A 14,473-nucleotide genomic window follows, 5' to 3' on the forward strand; every position below is an offset into this window, starting at 1 on the left:
AAAGCATTACAACTTTTTCATATACGTATGTTCTTGCCCTGCAAACGCTGACTCATTCACTGTACTGAATCCATGAAGGATGTGTTGTTAGAACTACAGAACACCTCCCTCTCCCCTCTTCTCCATCACATGTTGGTGTTCTGCAGTTAACAGAGGTGACCTGGGCAAAGCTGATTACAATGTTTACCCCTAAGATCACACCTAAGCGTTTTCCGCAGCATTTTGCACAAATGCACTACAGTCCATTTAACATGATTTCCTATGGGACAAGTTCACATCTCCGCGTTTTCACCCAGTGCGTTTTTTGGAAAGGGTCAGGGACTTTTTTGAACGCAAAAAGTTGCATTTCTGGTTCTATAGACTTCACTGGAAATGCTGTGGGAAAGCATGTTGTGTGTGTTTTTGCCTTGTTTTTGATGTGTTTTGCATTTTAAATCTGCCTAGCAACAAGAAAAAAAAAGGGAAAAAAACACGTAAAAAACGCATGTGCAAAAACGCAGCGCAAAACACTGCAGAAACAGATCAAATGGAAACTGCATAGATGTGAACCTAGCCTGAGAGGAGACTATAGACTGAAAGCAGCTCACCTGGTCAAATAATTAACTTATCTGTTTCAGCAATCTTTACTTCACAGCCTGGCCATAGCCAGCCACAGAGGGAGCAATTTTCTTTCACTAGACTCCAACATCAACACAGTCAGTGTTGATGGGGCAATACCTCCCGCGGAGCCATTGTGTTCTCCTGGCAGGGGCCAGGGGAGAACTGTCCTTGCCAGAAGAACACAGTGATTACTACTATCTGCTATAATAGCAATAATCACATGTAAAATTGAACAGGCTGGTTGTACCCGAGTTGATCGATCGATCAACTCGGGTACATTCAGCCTGCCCACACATGCCAATACAGCCTGCCTATACAGGGTTCGAATCATGGATTCAAACCACCGATGGCTGGCTTTAGGTAGGCCATTGATGAGTCAAAAAGCGAACAGAAATTATTGTCGATCATCAGGTTGTTTGTTTTTTGCATCATTCATGTCCAAGCTGTGACACACGATTTTTGTGGTGCAATCTAAAATGCCTGATGCAACACGCTGAATTAAAAAAAAAAAGACGCAAAACACTGCATAATCTTGTGCGCCATTTTAATTTTCCGATCAACGGAGTATTTGGTTTTTGACTTATCTACCGTATGTCTGGCCTAACACAGCCTCTTCCTCAAGTGTCCCTCCCTCCTTGGTCTTCTCCATTGTGCACATTCAGGCTGGGTCTTATGCATTGTTATGGGAGAGCCCATACTTATAGTGGTCTCCAGCAGTCCTGCAAAGTACGGGCTTTCCCCTGAGAATCAATGGGGTACTAGCATGCATCTGCAAGATGAGCAGAGCCCAGCAGGGATGCAAAACTGGCTCTGTGACTCTACTGAGGGCTGCATATGAAGATAATTAAAAGAGAGACAAAGGAAAGAACTGGACAAGATAGGCTGCATTTGGAGGTGGCTGCATTCATTAACGGACAGGATGTTAAAGATTGTAATTTAAGATTCAGTCTGACCTAAAGTTACATTTCTAACTCCGTTACTGAGTTTCAACCTACACAAAAGTGCAGTGGCCACTTTTACAGGAGCTTCTCACATCATCCCATGGGACCTTCCCTTACCCCTAGGACATGTAATTCAAATTCAGAGAGTGCTGCACAAGAAAAACATTTTTCTCAGCAATAAGAGTGAGACTCCAAGGCAAGGACAATATTTGACTAATGGAATCATCTAGAGATATAAGAATCCAAAGAATAAATAACCCAGCTGTATGTATCCATTACTGAAATATCAATTTTGGGAGAGTTAGCCTTTAACTGCAGAGTGGACGACTCAATCCCGACAAAAAAATGTTAGAAGTTCAATCAAATAGCACCTGTGTCACAGTAAACACTATTCTGAATAAAAGCAGCTACCATAAAAGTGTACATTTACAGTAATCAGACATGAATATAGGAGATAGGCAGTGCTACTTACAGTATATACACCATAAAAGCAAATTAAGGTAAATAATATAACAAACAATTGCACAGGATTATCTAATAATGTATGCACAATATTATTGATTCAGAATTGTTGTTTCATTATTGAGAAATGGTTGTAGTTGGCACATTGTACTTTATTTATCTTAAAAATTGCTGCATAAGGTGAATTATTTTTTGTTATATTTTGTACTTTAATTTTTGCTTTTATGGTATATCTAAGTCAGCCTTTCGCAAAATTTTCAATGCAGAGGAACCCTTGACATAACTTTTTAGTCTCAGGGGACCACTGCTAAAAATGACTACAGTATATCTACAATTCATGATACATTAGTGTGATAGTCAGAGGTAAGAATGCTCCTTACACTTGTGGTCATTGGGAAGAATTACCCTCTTACAGATTGCTAAAAAGATCAATGGTGTCAATGGGAACTTATCTGAGAGGCAAAAATTGCTCATTGCTCAATGAACCCCTGGCAACCTTTGAAGGAACCCTAGCTGAGAAACCCTGATCTAAGTAGCGCTGCCTACCTCCAATATTCAAGAAATAGCACATGTTAACCTGCATACTGTATGTATAAGAAATAACATTTACAAATGTACGGTATTATTTAATTCTGGTGCCTGTGTAATATTTTACCATAGTATGAAACATTCATTAATAAAGTAAAAGGGATATGTCTTCAGTACAAAAACAGCAGATTCCAGTTTGTAATGAAACTGTTTTCATAAATTGCTGAAGTCTTTCCTGAATACCAGTTTATACTAGCAGACACTCTTACGAGGAAATGTGGTCATAAGACCCTTTATAACCTGCTGGTAACAATAATTAGTGAGTTGATCTAATGATCAACCTCTCTCGAACTGGACTGTTGGAAATTTTTCATTCGATCAGAGCCTGCAGCCATTCGGCTGCTGCACTTTGCGTGTATTCCAACATCAGAGGTGTCCATGATGTCAGAATATAATAGTACAATGGAGAAGATTCTTCCACCCACCTGTGGATGGGGGAATCCATATGGCCAGCCTTAGTCTAGGGGTGCAGGGTTAAGGTGTAATACTTACCTTAATCCTGGCACCAGCAGGTTCTGTCAATCCATACAACCGATACAGCACTGCTGCCTCTCTAAAGCGCTCTCAGCTATGGTCGCATGCTCACTTCTTTCAAATATAATGCAGAGTTAAAAGCCCTACATTGTACTGTATGTGATGGCACAGAGGGACCGCCCACAGCTGCCCACAGACTGGAGCTTCAAGTAAGGCTAGATTCACAACTAAGCGTTTTGCGGGTGCATTTTGCGCAAACGCACTACAGTCAGTTTAACATTTCCTATGGGACACGTTCACATCGCCGCATTTTCACCCAGTGCGAAGAGTCAAGGGCTTTTTTTTTTTTTAAAAAAAAGGGTGGCTTTTTGGCTCAATAGATTTCAATGGAAATGCTGCAGAAATGCATGTAGTGCATGTTTTATGCATTTTTTATGCGTTTTGCATTTTTGGCCAAAAACTCCCCCAAAAAACACAAAACGCATCAAAAACATGTCCACAACGCGTAAAAATACATGTGCAGTAATGCAAAACACACTGAAAAAAGCACTTCATGAACGGATCAAATGCAAACTGCATAGGTGTGAACCTAGCCTCAAAGAGAGTCGGCTGCACTGAAGGATATGGTAAGCAATTAATCTCCCTGCACCCCTAGACTAAACAAGCATTTAACATTTGCAGTGCGAGGGGTGGCCCCACTACAAGGGTAGATTTTGTCTAAATTCTGTATTTTAGCTTTAATAGGGATATATGTAAATTACAGCGAACCTTCACACATGAACAGAACTCACTCCTCTCCCGCCCCTTGCTTACTCGACTGCAGATTTTTTTTTTCTTTAACTAAATACTTTACGTATCGTTCCTCCACGTCCTGATTCCTTGCCTAGGCAAGGATGCTGTAGGGCCAGCCACCTGCTGCATCCTGAGATTCCTGCATCACAAATACCAGCGGCAGTGTTTCACTGTTTCAGCGTGGGATTTCGCACATGCACAGTTGTGCTGCAGGTCTTGTAAACTGTGGAATCTAGCGCATGTGCTGATACGCACCAGGTCTCTGCCAGGTCCAATAAACCTATCAGGGACCTGCAGCATGCATGGGCATGAGTGGGATCTCATTTCAAGATGGTGGCGTGGGAGCAGAGCGGAACAAGGAGAACCTTGGCTGCATAGGAGACAACATTGGACTCCATCGACTAGTAGGTATGTTTTCTTTTTTCAAGTGAGCTAACATTTGGTTTTGCATCAGTCTTCTTTTTTTGGCCTCTTTTTTTTCTTTTATTGTTATCTCTTGATCCAGCCAGTAAGTCTGTTATTTTACCTCTAAAGCTAAACTAAAGGCAAGAATACTCACCTATACTCCACCAGTCCAACACCCACAAAGTCCCTTATTGGCTCCAGCATATTCCCTTTGGCTTCTTTTGGGTGCCGGTCTTTGGCCTTCTTAATTGGCCACTGCGGTATGACTTCGCTCCCACACATGCATGGGAGTCCTTCACTCTGGCACCAAAAACTGTGTTGGAAATGTAAACAGAGCTGCGCATATGCGTGTACATTCTGCAGAGCATTGCAAACAGGCAGGTATGATTATCTTATTGCAGAACAAACATTGCGTGTCTCTCTGCAATAAAAAGTCAGCCTGTTCGCAATTTGCTATTTTCTGCCTTAAGTTCCGCTTTAACAGACAAAGCTGTCCAGCAAAAGAGACGGGTAGAGGGTTGAAACAAACCATTTACCAGGGGTGCTTACAATGGAAAACAAAAACTGTTATTGTAACTGCTTAAAAAGTTGTTGCTTACAAAAAAAAAAAGAAGATACTGCTTACAGTGGACTTCCATCCATTTTTTTTCATGTTCCTTGCAACACAATGCTCACCCATAGAACAGTCTGTAATGGCAATTATTATTTTTTTTTCTAAATACCTTATATTTCTATATGTAGTCTGCATGTCTGGTCCCGGCCACCTAGGCGATTTCGTCATTAGGTGATTCCCTAGGGCTCCTGGCATATAGCCATCATCTATCTCAGGAAACTTCAGGCCACACTCGCCTTCCTTCTGGGTTCTGTGTTGATTGATAGGTTGCCATAACAATAGGCCAGCACTACCATTGTTATGGCAACTTGTAAACAACATACTCTGCCTGCTAATTAGTAGGCCGCACTTATGTCTTCACCACCTTATAAATACATTTTTCATGTTTTATGTCTTCTTATGAGTTATGACTAAGGCTGTGTGGCCGAAACGCGTCAGCATACTGTATTTTTTGTGTAATTTTTTTGTGGTCAATACAATAAAGGACGTTTTTAGTGCAGCGGCGGTACTGCAGATCAATTTTTTCACTGGAACCTGTAAACAACACAGTGCACAGAGCTGTGTCCTTACTGCACAGGCGCAAGATCGGGAGGTGCATGCTGGGTAGCCAGCTGCACGGAATCCCAGAAGCAAGTAGGAGCAGGCTTCAGATGCCACACTAGTAATGGCCATGGACAGGATCCTGTGATGAATATCATATTTACAAGTAAGAAGAAGATATAACAGTATCCTATTTATATTGTGCAACTAAAGAGAATCACAGGGGTGCCTTTTGGAGAAAACTGCCAAGGAGACTGTAGTTCCGCTTTAAAGTGATTGTAGAGGATTTCTTTCTTTTTTTTAAATAACAAACAAGTTATATTTATCTGCTCTGTGTAATGGTTTTGCACAGAACAGCCCTGATCCTCCTCTTCTGAGGTCCCCCGCTGGCTCTGTGGGCTCAATCCCAAGATGCACTGTGTGCATCTATTGACACACAGAGGAGCTCAGCCCTGCCCCCTGCTCCCTTGTCACAAGATTTAATTAACAGCAGCAGGAGCCAATGGCTCCCACTGCTCTCACTTAGTCCAGTGAAGAAAGAGAGAGCAGTGCCTCTGCTCTCATGCACAGCGCTGGATCAAAAGTGGGATCTGGTAGGTAGTTAGGGGAGGTGGGGGGGGGGGGGCTGCATGTAAAGTATGCATTAAGGTACAAAAAAAACTTTAGGGTTTACAGTTTTTAAAGAAATGTTAGCTATCTTTGTTAGTCTAATCCAGGGGTCTCCAAACTTTTCAAACAAAGGGCCAGTATACTGTTGTTCAGAATTTAGGAGGGCTGGATTAGGGCCAGTGAAAATATAAAATATCCTGGCCCCAGCATCAGTGAGAATAAACATGGCCTCAGGGTTGTTGGTCAGTAGGAGGAGTAGTGCCCTACCATTGGTATAAGAGGGAAGAATAGTACACCATCATTGGTTTTATGGGAGAAGTATTGCCCCATTGTTGGACTCAGTGGGAGGAATAGTGCCCCAAGGGCCGGATAAAGGGTTGCAAAGGGCCACATCCAGCCCTCTGGCCACAGTTTGGAGACCCCTGGTCTAATCCATATAAATCTGCTAATGCATCCAACACTACCATCTGCCCAGACTGACAATTCTGTGGTCCAAAGGCTCTTCCATCCAGAGTGGAGACATCCTAGCGCAGGAAATGTACTACTGGCTGAATCACCATGTGAAAATAAAGGTAAAGAAGCCAAAAAAAATGATTGCAGCCACCACATTTAAGGATTGGCAAACTGCAAAATATACAGCTTTGTCTATGGGTTTAATACCGCTTTAAGGCTGATGTCAGATATGTGATTCTGCCACTAGTGGTAAATCTCCAGTGGCAGGATCAGTAAGAGGCTACCTGTTTGCCCCTATGGAATTGCTCCCTTGCTAGCTGAAGCAGTGAGATGTTGCTCCTATCACTAATGATCAAGATTCAGTAACATTTGGGGCCAGCAAGGGACAGAGGTAAGTCAAAAGCACTCTGCCACTGGCGATTTGTAGCACATCTGATACCAGCCTAAGGGAACATGTTTCAAAGTTTCATGAGATGTACCTTTCACCCGTGTTGGAAAAAACAATATTGTGAAATCAAATTAGCAAATTTTTTTTAACCTGGTCAAAGGTTGACTCTGTTTACACAAATTTGCTTCTCATATATCTGCATTATGAGTTTAATTCCTGCATCAGTTTTCGATGACGAAAAAATACTCATCTCAGTTCCAAAAAACACTACTTTTTAGATGGAACGAATAAAAAGTTACAGCAGAATTCCAGCCAACATGTTTTTAAAGTTTTAAAGTGGAAGGAGGTAGAATGTCTGCCAGATTTGTAGTGCTTTGTCACCTTTGGGAGCTCTTCCTTTCCCTTCTGACGTGTCACCGGAACAGGAAAGGAGGAGAATCTTTTTAACAGGGACAGAGACCATAATAAATGAACTTTTGTTAGGAGAGTTGTTTTGTTAGTAGAGTCAAAACCTATATTAGGTTTTTGTTTTTATCTGTGCCCCTATTTTAATTTTTTTTGTGCTATGGAGAGAAGAAGTGGTAGAAAATCTCCCCAAACATGGCAATAAAAACCCCGGCAGCAGAACTACTCCCTCCACTACTTAGTCTAATAAAAAAAAATAATAATGATGCACAAGGAACAAACATTAGAAAAACTTAAAGTCCCACTAAACCCACAACAGTAAAATCAGTCTGTATATGCAGTAAAGCATGCTTGTTATACTCACTGTGGAACCTAAGGGGCTAATTCTCTGCATTGTGTAAAAAGGCTGTTTGATCCTGTCTTCTCTGATCCTCCCCTTCTTCTACTGTCCCCAATCCATCTGCTGATAGTACAGAGCTCTAGTAGTCACTCTACACATGCTCAATTTAGTGTGTATGGGTAAAGTTTTTTTTTTTCTTTGGGAGAGTGCATGTGATCAGCACAGGGCCAATCAGCGCTGTCCAGACAGAGGGTCAGGGGTTATGCAGCCTCATAGGACAGTGAGAGAATAATGAAAACTCCTCCTACAAGAGTAAACAGTTTTGAGCTGGACGATGATAGAAGTCACAAGACTGCTATATACTGCTGATTAAAAAAGGTATTTAGCATTTTATATTTACTAAATAATTGCATTTCCATGTTCTGTGTACTCTTGAAGACCAGATTTAGTGAATGCAGGGTCCTGGGTTTAGTAACACTTTAAAGCTAAACTCTGGGATAAGCAAACATTGTCTAAATACAAAAGGCATGTATATTGTTATTTGAATCTTGGTGTGCTTTCTGTATTTCTCCTTGATGTGTCCTTGTCCAGTGTAAAACTTTGCCTGGGCAGGAGCTTCCTGTAACAAAGACACGCCATTGCTCCTCATTCTCCTCATGCAGGATGAGTGGTCTTGTATCCACTCCCCTTATGTAGTTATCTGTAGACTGCCTGTTTTTAGGTGGGCCTGCTGGGTCCCTCCCATAGCTCTGTTCTCTCCACAGGCTATGTCCAGCAAAGTGATGATGTCACTGCTCTTTTCATATGGTAATATCTGGATTTGCAAAATGCTATCTAAAACATTATTTGCATGGAAGCAACCTGCAGCAATGTGATCTGCTTAAGTAAAATTTAATTTCCTTTTTAAATTCTTTAATACCTGGAGGTATCAGCCCATGAGTCCAGTAAAAAATGGCCTCGCAGAGATCTGAGCCACATACTGTAGGTATTAGCTCATTAGGCTTAAAGCCTCTAGTATAAGCAAAACTTTCTCAGATGCTTCTGGTTCTTGCATCCCCTAACTCCTACCAGACTGAGAGGTTGCAAATTCAAATTCAGCTGTTGCACCACCTTTAACCTTAGATAAGAAGGAGCTTCATGGGGCACTACTACACGTGAATAAAGTAATAACAACAAAAAGAGGGGTCCTACTGATTAGAAGAAAGGACGATCCTTCCATGTTGGTATATGAAGCCGTGGAAGTGTTAGATTGCAGAATCCATTGATGGTATAAATTAATGTTCTAGAATAGCCATTCTAAACAATGATTCCCTAGAAACCTAGGAAACTTCAAGAGGTTGCTAGGGTTTCCGTGAAATCTGGCTGACTGACCTCCAATGGTGCCTGCATAGCTTTGAGTCCAATGCCACTAGGTAGAACCAGCGGCATGACACCAGTGATCTTTGTAGCTGTCTGGAAGGGTGACATTCTGACCACTACAGTAAGGGGGCTTTTTTCCTTGGCCACCAATGTAAAGAGGTCATTCTTCCTACCGACCACTAGTGTAGGGGGGCATTCTTTCCACTGACCACCAATGTAAATGGCATTCTTCCCAATGATCACCAATGTAAAGGACATTCTTCCCACTGATCCCTGATTAATTCATTTTAGCAGTGGTTCCTTCAGACCTGAAAATTATTTCAAGGGTTTCTCTGGGATAAAAAGGTTGAGAAAGGCTGTTCTAGAGGAAACTGTATTTTTTAAGTACATACCTAGAGAGGCAGCGCTCTTCAGCAGCACAGCGTAGTGAATACAAATGAGCACGCTGGACATAAGTTGCAGCCTGAACATAACTTGGATCAGGCACCAAATCAGGAAGTCCTGAAAAAGAAAATATCTTTTAGTTAAACAGAGGGTAACATACTACTGAAACATTTGTATTAGAATATCAGACTAATAGGAACACTAAACCCAGTTCCAAGATTGCAAATCCAGATGTAATAAAATAAGTACATTGTAAGTTTTATATACATTTTACCTCAAGTACAGCCTACAACATGGCTGTGTTAATCATTTTATAATCTCAGGGAGAAACAATTTTCCCTCTACAAGAGGAAACATTTGGACCGGCCACATGGGATCCAAATGTATGTAACACTAATGTGTGTGGTTATAGTAATGTGTGTGGCACCATAGCTGCTATTTGTACAGTTGTCTCCATAACTTTTAAAACTCACCTCTCCCACTCTGACCTCCACGAAAAACATTCCCAACACTGACTCTTGCTTGTTGTCCTCCTTGTGATTCACTTCCACTGTTTGGAGCACTGGCTACCCGGCTCTGAGGTTGGAAAACATCTGGTCGTTGTGCTCCATAGTAACCTCCTTCACCCTGACTCACTCCTCCATATGGTGGGAGCCCTGCTTCACCAGCTCCAGTTCCTACACCTTGTCGCACTGGTTCATTTTCTACTGGTATATCACTACCTCGAAAGAGGCTGTGAGAAAAACGGCGGTCAAGTCCATCCTGTGGCACTACAGGATTGGCAGCAGCTGGTTGCTGAGGAGGTAAGTTAGGGGGGGCCCCAAAATAAGGTGGTTGGGCATAGGGTGGATTTGGTTCCTCATAGAAATCTTCATAACCTCCTCCCCAAGGTGGTTGTGCGACATAACCACCTCCACCACCTCCACCACCACTCCTAGAATAGCTATAAGTTTCTTCATAGCCTTGGGGGTAAAAATCAGGTTGCGCTACAAAAGGAGGTTGAGGTCTTGATAAAAATGGAGGTCCTACTGAATTCTGGGAGTAAGTTTGTCGTATTCTACTCCCCCCTCCGCCTCCAGTCCCTGTGGAAGGTACAAATCGACTTGACGAACTCGATGTTTCACTCCCACCTCGCCAATTATCTGGCACCTGTCCAAAGCCAAATGGATGACGAGTGTTGCCCCTAACTGTCTGTGATCCAGTTCGAGGCAATGTGGGTGCCTGGCGGCGGAGATCCACGCCGCTTCCACGACTTCCATCCAGCAAAACTCGAGTTCCTCCAGCACTTTCCCCTGCTGGCTGGTACTCTTGGCCAGAATTCAGGAGCCGATAACGCCTTCCACTCTCTTCCCACTGGATCATCTGGCCCCAGCCAGCTCCATCCTGCCCAAAAGACAAAGAAAGTCCTGACAAGAATAAACACAGTTGAGCTATAAAGGCCATGTCTGTGCCTTCCTATTACTAGAGTGTAGAAAATGGCAGCTGTAGTACCAGGTTAAAGGGACAATGCCAGGTTAAAGGGGCAATGCCAAGTTAAAGGGACAATGCCAGGTTAAAGGGCAAAGCCAAATTAAAGGTAAAATGCCCCGTTAAAAGAACAATGCCAAGGTAAAGGGATGATGCCAGGTTAACGGGGCAAAGCTACATAAAAGGATGATGCCAGGTTAACGGGGCAAAGCTAGATAAAGGGACAATACCAGGTTAAAGGGACAATGCCCAGTAAATGGGCAATGCCAAGTTCAAGGCTTAATTCCTGGTTAAAAGGGCAATGCAAAGATAAAGGGACAACGCCAGGTTAAAGGGGCAATGCCAAGTTAAAGAGACAATACCAGGTTAAAGGGACAATGCCAGGTTAAAGGGACAATACCAGGTTAAAGGGACAATGCCAGGTTAAAGGGACAACGCCAGGTTAAAGGGGCAATGCCAAGTTAAAGAGACAATACCAGGTTAAAGGGACAATGCCAGGTTAAAGGGACAGCTCAGCAGGTTTATTGGTGCTGGGACCTCTTCAGCTTTCAGTGCAGTGCAGGACACACATGGTGGATCCCGGATCAGTGTTACAGGTTCCTAGGTTGGGAAGGCTGTATGATGAAGGGCTGTCTTGTAAATCCTCAATGCAGATGTTAGCCAGGGGAATGCAGGTTTCTCTCTAGGAATGGATTGAGGTAATCTGCAGGAGATAATGAGGCGAGGTGGTAGAGATCAGCAGAGGAAATGTCCCATTCTTTGTTCTGTCCGTGTTCATCCCTGTCTGTAACTTTCTGTGCCCCGCACTCCTTTCCCTCTTATCTCTTCCACTCTCACTCCATCACTATTTCTCTCTATCCATTTCTTCCCCTGACTTCCTGTTTATCCCTCTCTCTCCCTCACTTTCCCCTCTCTCCGCCCTCCTTTTCCTACTCTCTGGATTGTGTTCTGGTTCTCCCAGGTCTGTCCTGTGTCACCATGCAGGCTGCCCCTCACTGCTTCCAGCAGAATGGTGTGTCTTCACTCTGCTCCAGCCTCATTCCCCCAGGACAGTGATCCAGCCCCCTGCAGAGGAGCCCTCGGTGACGCAGAGCTTTTCATTCAACACAAAATTCCCTTCGCAAGGAGAGAAAAAAAACACGACTTGCTAATGATTTCCATGTTATATAAAGTACAAGCTAAGTGTAGACAGATGCGTTGTTTACGTGAAGAAGCCTGATTGATGGCAGAAGACAATAGAGTGCAGCAGGGTTCCCCATACTGTTCTCAGTAGTAAGGTCTGTTCGAGTTGTGTTACTATGTGTACTGTACACTACAGAAAATACATCTGATGGAGGCTAATATGTAAACTCAGTAAAAACAATATTAAATGTCTGCTTCAAAGTTCCCATTATGTGATTTGTGGTGGTTCAACTGTCGCAATGCACGACATAGGGCTAGGTTCACATTCACACGGGTATTCAAAATTGTGTGCGTTCCTGCAATATACAAAAAAGTCTCATCCCATTTGCAGGCATTTCATGCCACCATTCATTCTTATTGGAGCCCCAATGCACCTTGTTGAAGCACAATTGAAAGTATTGTGCGTTTCGATGGGGTGCAATTTTAAAAAGGGTCATGCGCTTTTTTTGTGTGATTTTGTTTGCATGTAGGGCAGCCTGTTGCAATGAATAGGCTGTCCTAAATGCTACATGTGAATATGCGCAAAATCATGCATGCACCCGTGCAACTTGCATAGATGTGAACTGAGCCTTAATATCCATACGTGCATTGTGGTCCACCACCAAAAATTAATGAATGCTGTAGCTTTGACAATCTATTTGAATGGCACCCAAAGACATTTGCCAGCGGACGCGCAGTGCAGCACAGCGTGCAGCGTTGTTCTAACATACATTGCGGTATGGTATGCTTTCAAAAATTGGTACATGCACCATTTTTCATTCTGAACAGCACTCTAGCACACCAACTGACAGGCGATCACAAGTGTTGGGGCCATTCCCCGTAATTATTTGCACTAACCTGCAGGTTACCACAATGTGCACCAACGCAATACCCACCTTCCCTCCAATGTCTGCAAGTTCCCTTGCCAGCACTGGCTCCTGGCTTCTTCTGGGTGCTGGACTTTTCTTTGGCTGTCTTGATTGACCAGTGTGGGATGACAAATATATAAAATAAGATACAGTAAACATACTTGGCAATACAATCTTTAGTTTCACTTTAAAGTGGTAGTAAATTATGAAAAGAAAATCCCCCATGCAAGGCAATGTATGCATCTCATACTAGCACATTATGAGAAACTTACCTTAAACAAAGCCCAACAGTGGCACACTGTCACCACTGACAGGGCTTCCATTTTATAACAATTTTATTTTTTATTATTTTTTACAAGTTAATGTTTATTATTTATTACAATTGTTTTAGCAGCCCCGCTGGGGGCTTTGATGAGGTACCAAGGGTCTAATTAGACCCCTGAATTCTCACTTTTAAAACAGAGAAAGGGACTGGAGACACATTCCCCAGTCCCTTCCTCTGTAGCCTCAGTTGCACTGCAGATGAATGAACAGGAGATAGAGGCTCCTGTCCATTCATAAACTGAAGCATAGTAAACATAGTCTACTATGCTTCAGTTATAAATGAACAGAGTCAGTGATCACTATAATCACTGTTTTCATTCAGAAAAGGAAGGCAAATAACATCTTTACTGACCCCTTCACCTCTCTACATCCCGACACATCCCCCCGCAGCAGCTGGCAGGAGAGGGGGAAGCAGGCAGCACTGTGGAGGGCCGAGGGGGCACACGGGGGGGGGGGGGGCAGAGAGTATGGGGAATCTGATGGACAGTTGGAGAAGATTGATGCTGCAGGAGGGCAATTACAAGCACCAATATCCCCGTATGGCTATCCATGAAGCAGCTGAAAGCCACAGGAGGGAGAGGAAGAGAAGCATTTTTCAGCTGCCTCATGGAAAGCAGTACAGGGAGATTGATTCTTGTAATGGTCCCCACCACACTGATCACCCCCCACTGTCTGATTCCCCCTGCTGCAGGAGGTAACAAGACCCTCTCATGGGGCCTCCTACTGGCCCTGGATCGGTCCACTGTTCAAAGAACTTTGGTCAAAGCAGCCAGATGCAAAATTGTTGGCCGAACAGCACCAGAATCCTACCAAATTCAGGCACTTTTAGAGTATTCTGACAACCACAGGTGGAGGCTGTCAAAATACAATAGGTGGGGGAAAATTCATCCTTCTATGTGATAAGAGGAAATATATGCCGATATGGCCAGCTTTACCCTCACCTCCTGTCCCAGTGATCACAGGGACATAGCATCTACTGTATGGTGTACTTATTGCTGTCTGTGTTCTTGTTGCAAAGATTTCTTCTCACTTCCAACTACTGTCGTAGTTGATCATAGATTTCTCCAAAAGGTGCATAGACAGCAGTACAAATTTTGCAGTGTCACATTCAGTTCAAACAAAATGCCTTGGTTTGAGTCCCACTTTGAAGCATATCTATGGTGAAATGTATATTCATATATTGAGTTCCATGTTGAACTTCTATTATTTCTAGCCTGCTCCTATTACTTTGTGTGATGTTGAAGTTTGTAAACTTACTTTGTGAAGGTCCTCACATGTTTACTTCCTCAAATTCTGTGA

General features: G+C 43.0%; 1 protein-coding gene across 1 annotated transcript in view; it reads right to left on the reverse strand.

The window, feature by feature from the left end:
- Nucleotides 1-11,843, reverse strand: part of LOXL1 (lysyl oxidase like 1) — a 41,237-nt gene extending 29,394 nt beyond the window's left edge. The window contains exons 1-2 of the mRNA XM_089671382.1: nucleotides 9,827-11,843; nucleotides 9,362-9,470 (exon numbers count right to left, since the gene is read on the reverse strand). Coding sequence (XP_089527508.1) covers nucleotides 9,362-9,470; nucleotides 9,827-10,796 — 1,079 coding nt within the window. The 5' untranslated portion in view covers nucleotides 10,797-11,843. The remainder of the gene's footprint in view (nucleotides 1-9,361; nucleotides 9,471-9,826) is intronic.
- Between the last annotated feature and the right edge of the window lie 2,630 nt (nucleotides 11,844-14,473).

The sequence above is a fragment of the Staurois parvus genome, unplaced genomic scaffold (genome assembly GCF_062004578.1).
Source record: "Staurois parvus isolate SC_StPar_1 unplaced genomic scaffold, SC_StPar_1.0 ptg000105l, whole genome shotgun sequence".
NCBI lineage: Eukaryota > Metazoa > Chordata > Amphibia > Anura > Ranidae > Staurois > Staurois parvus.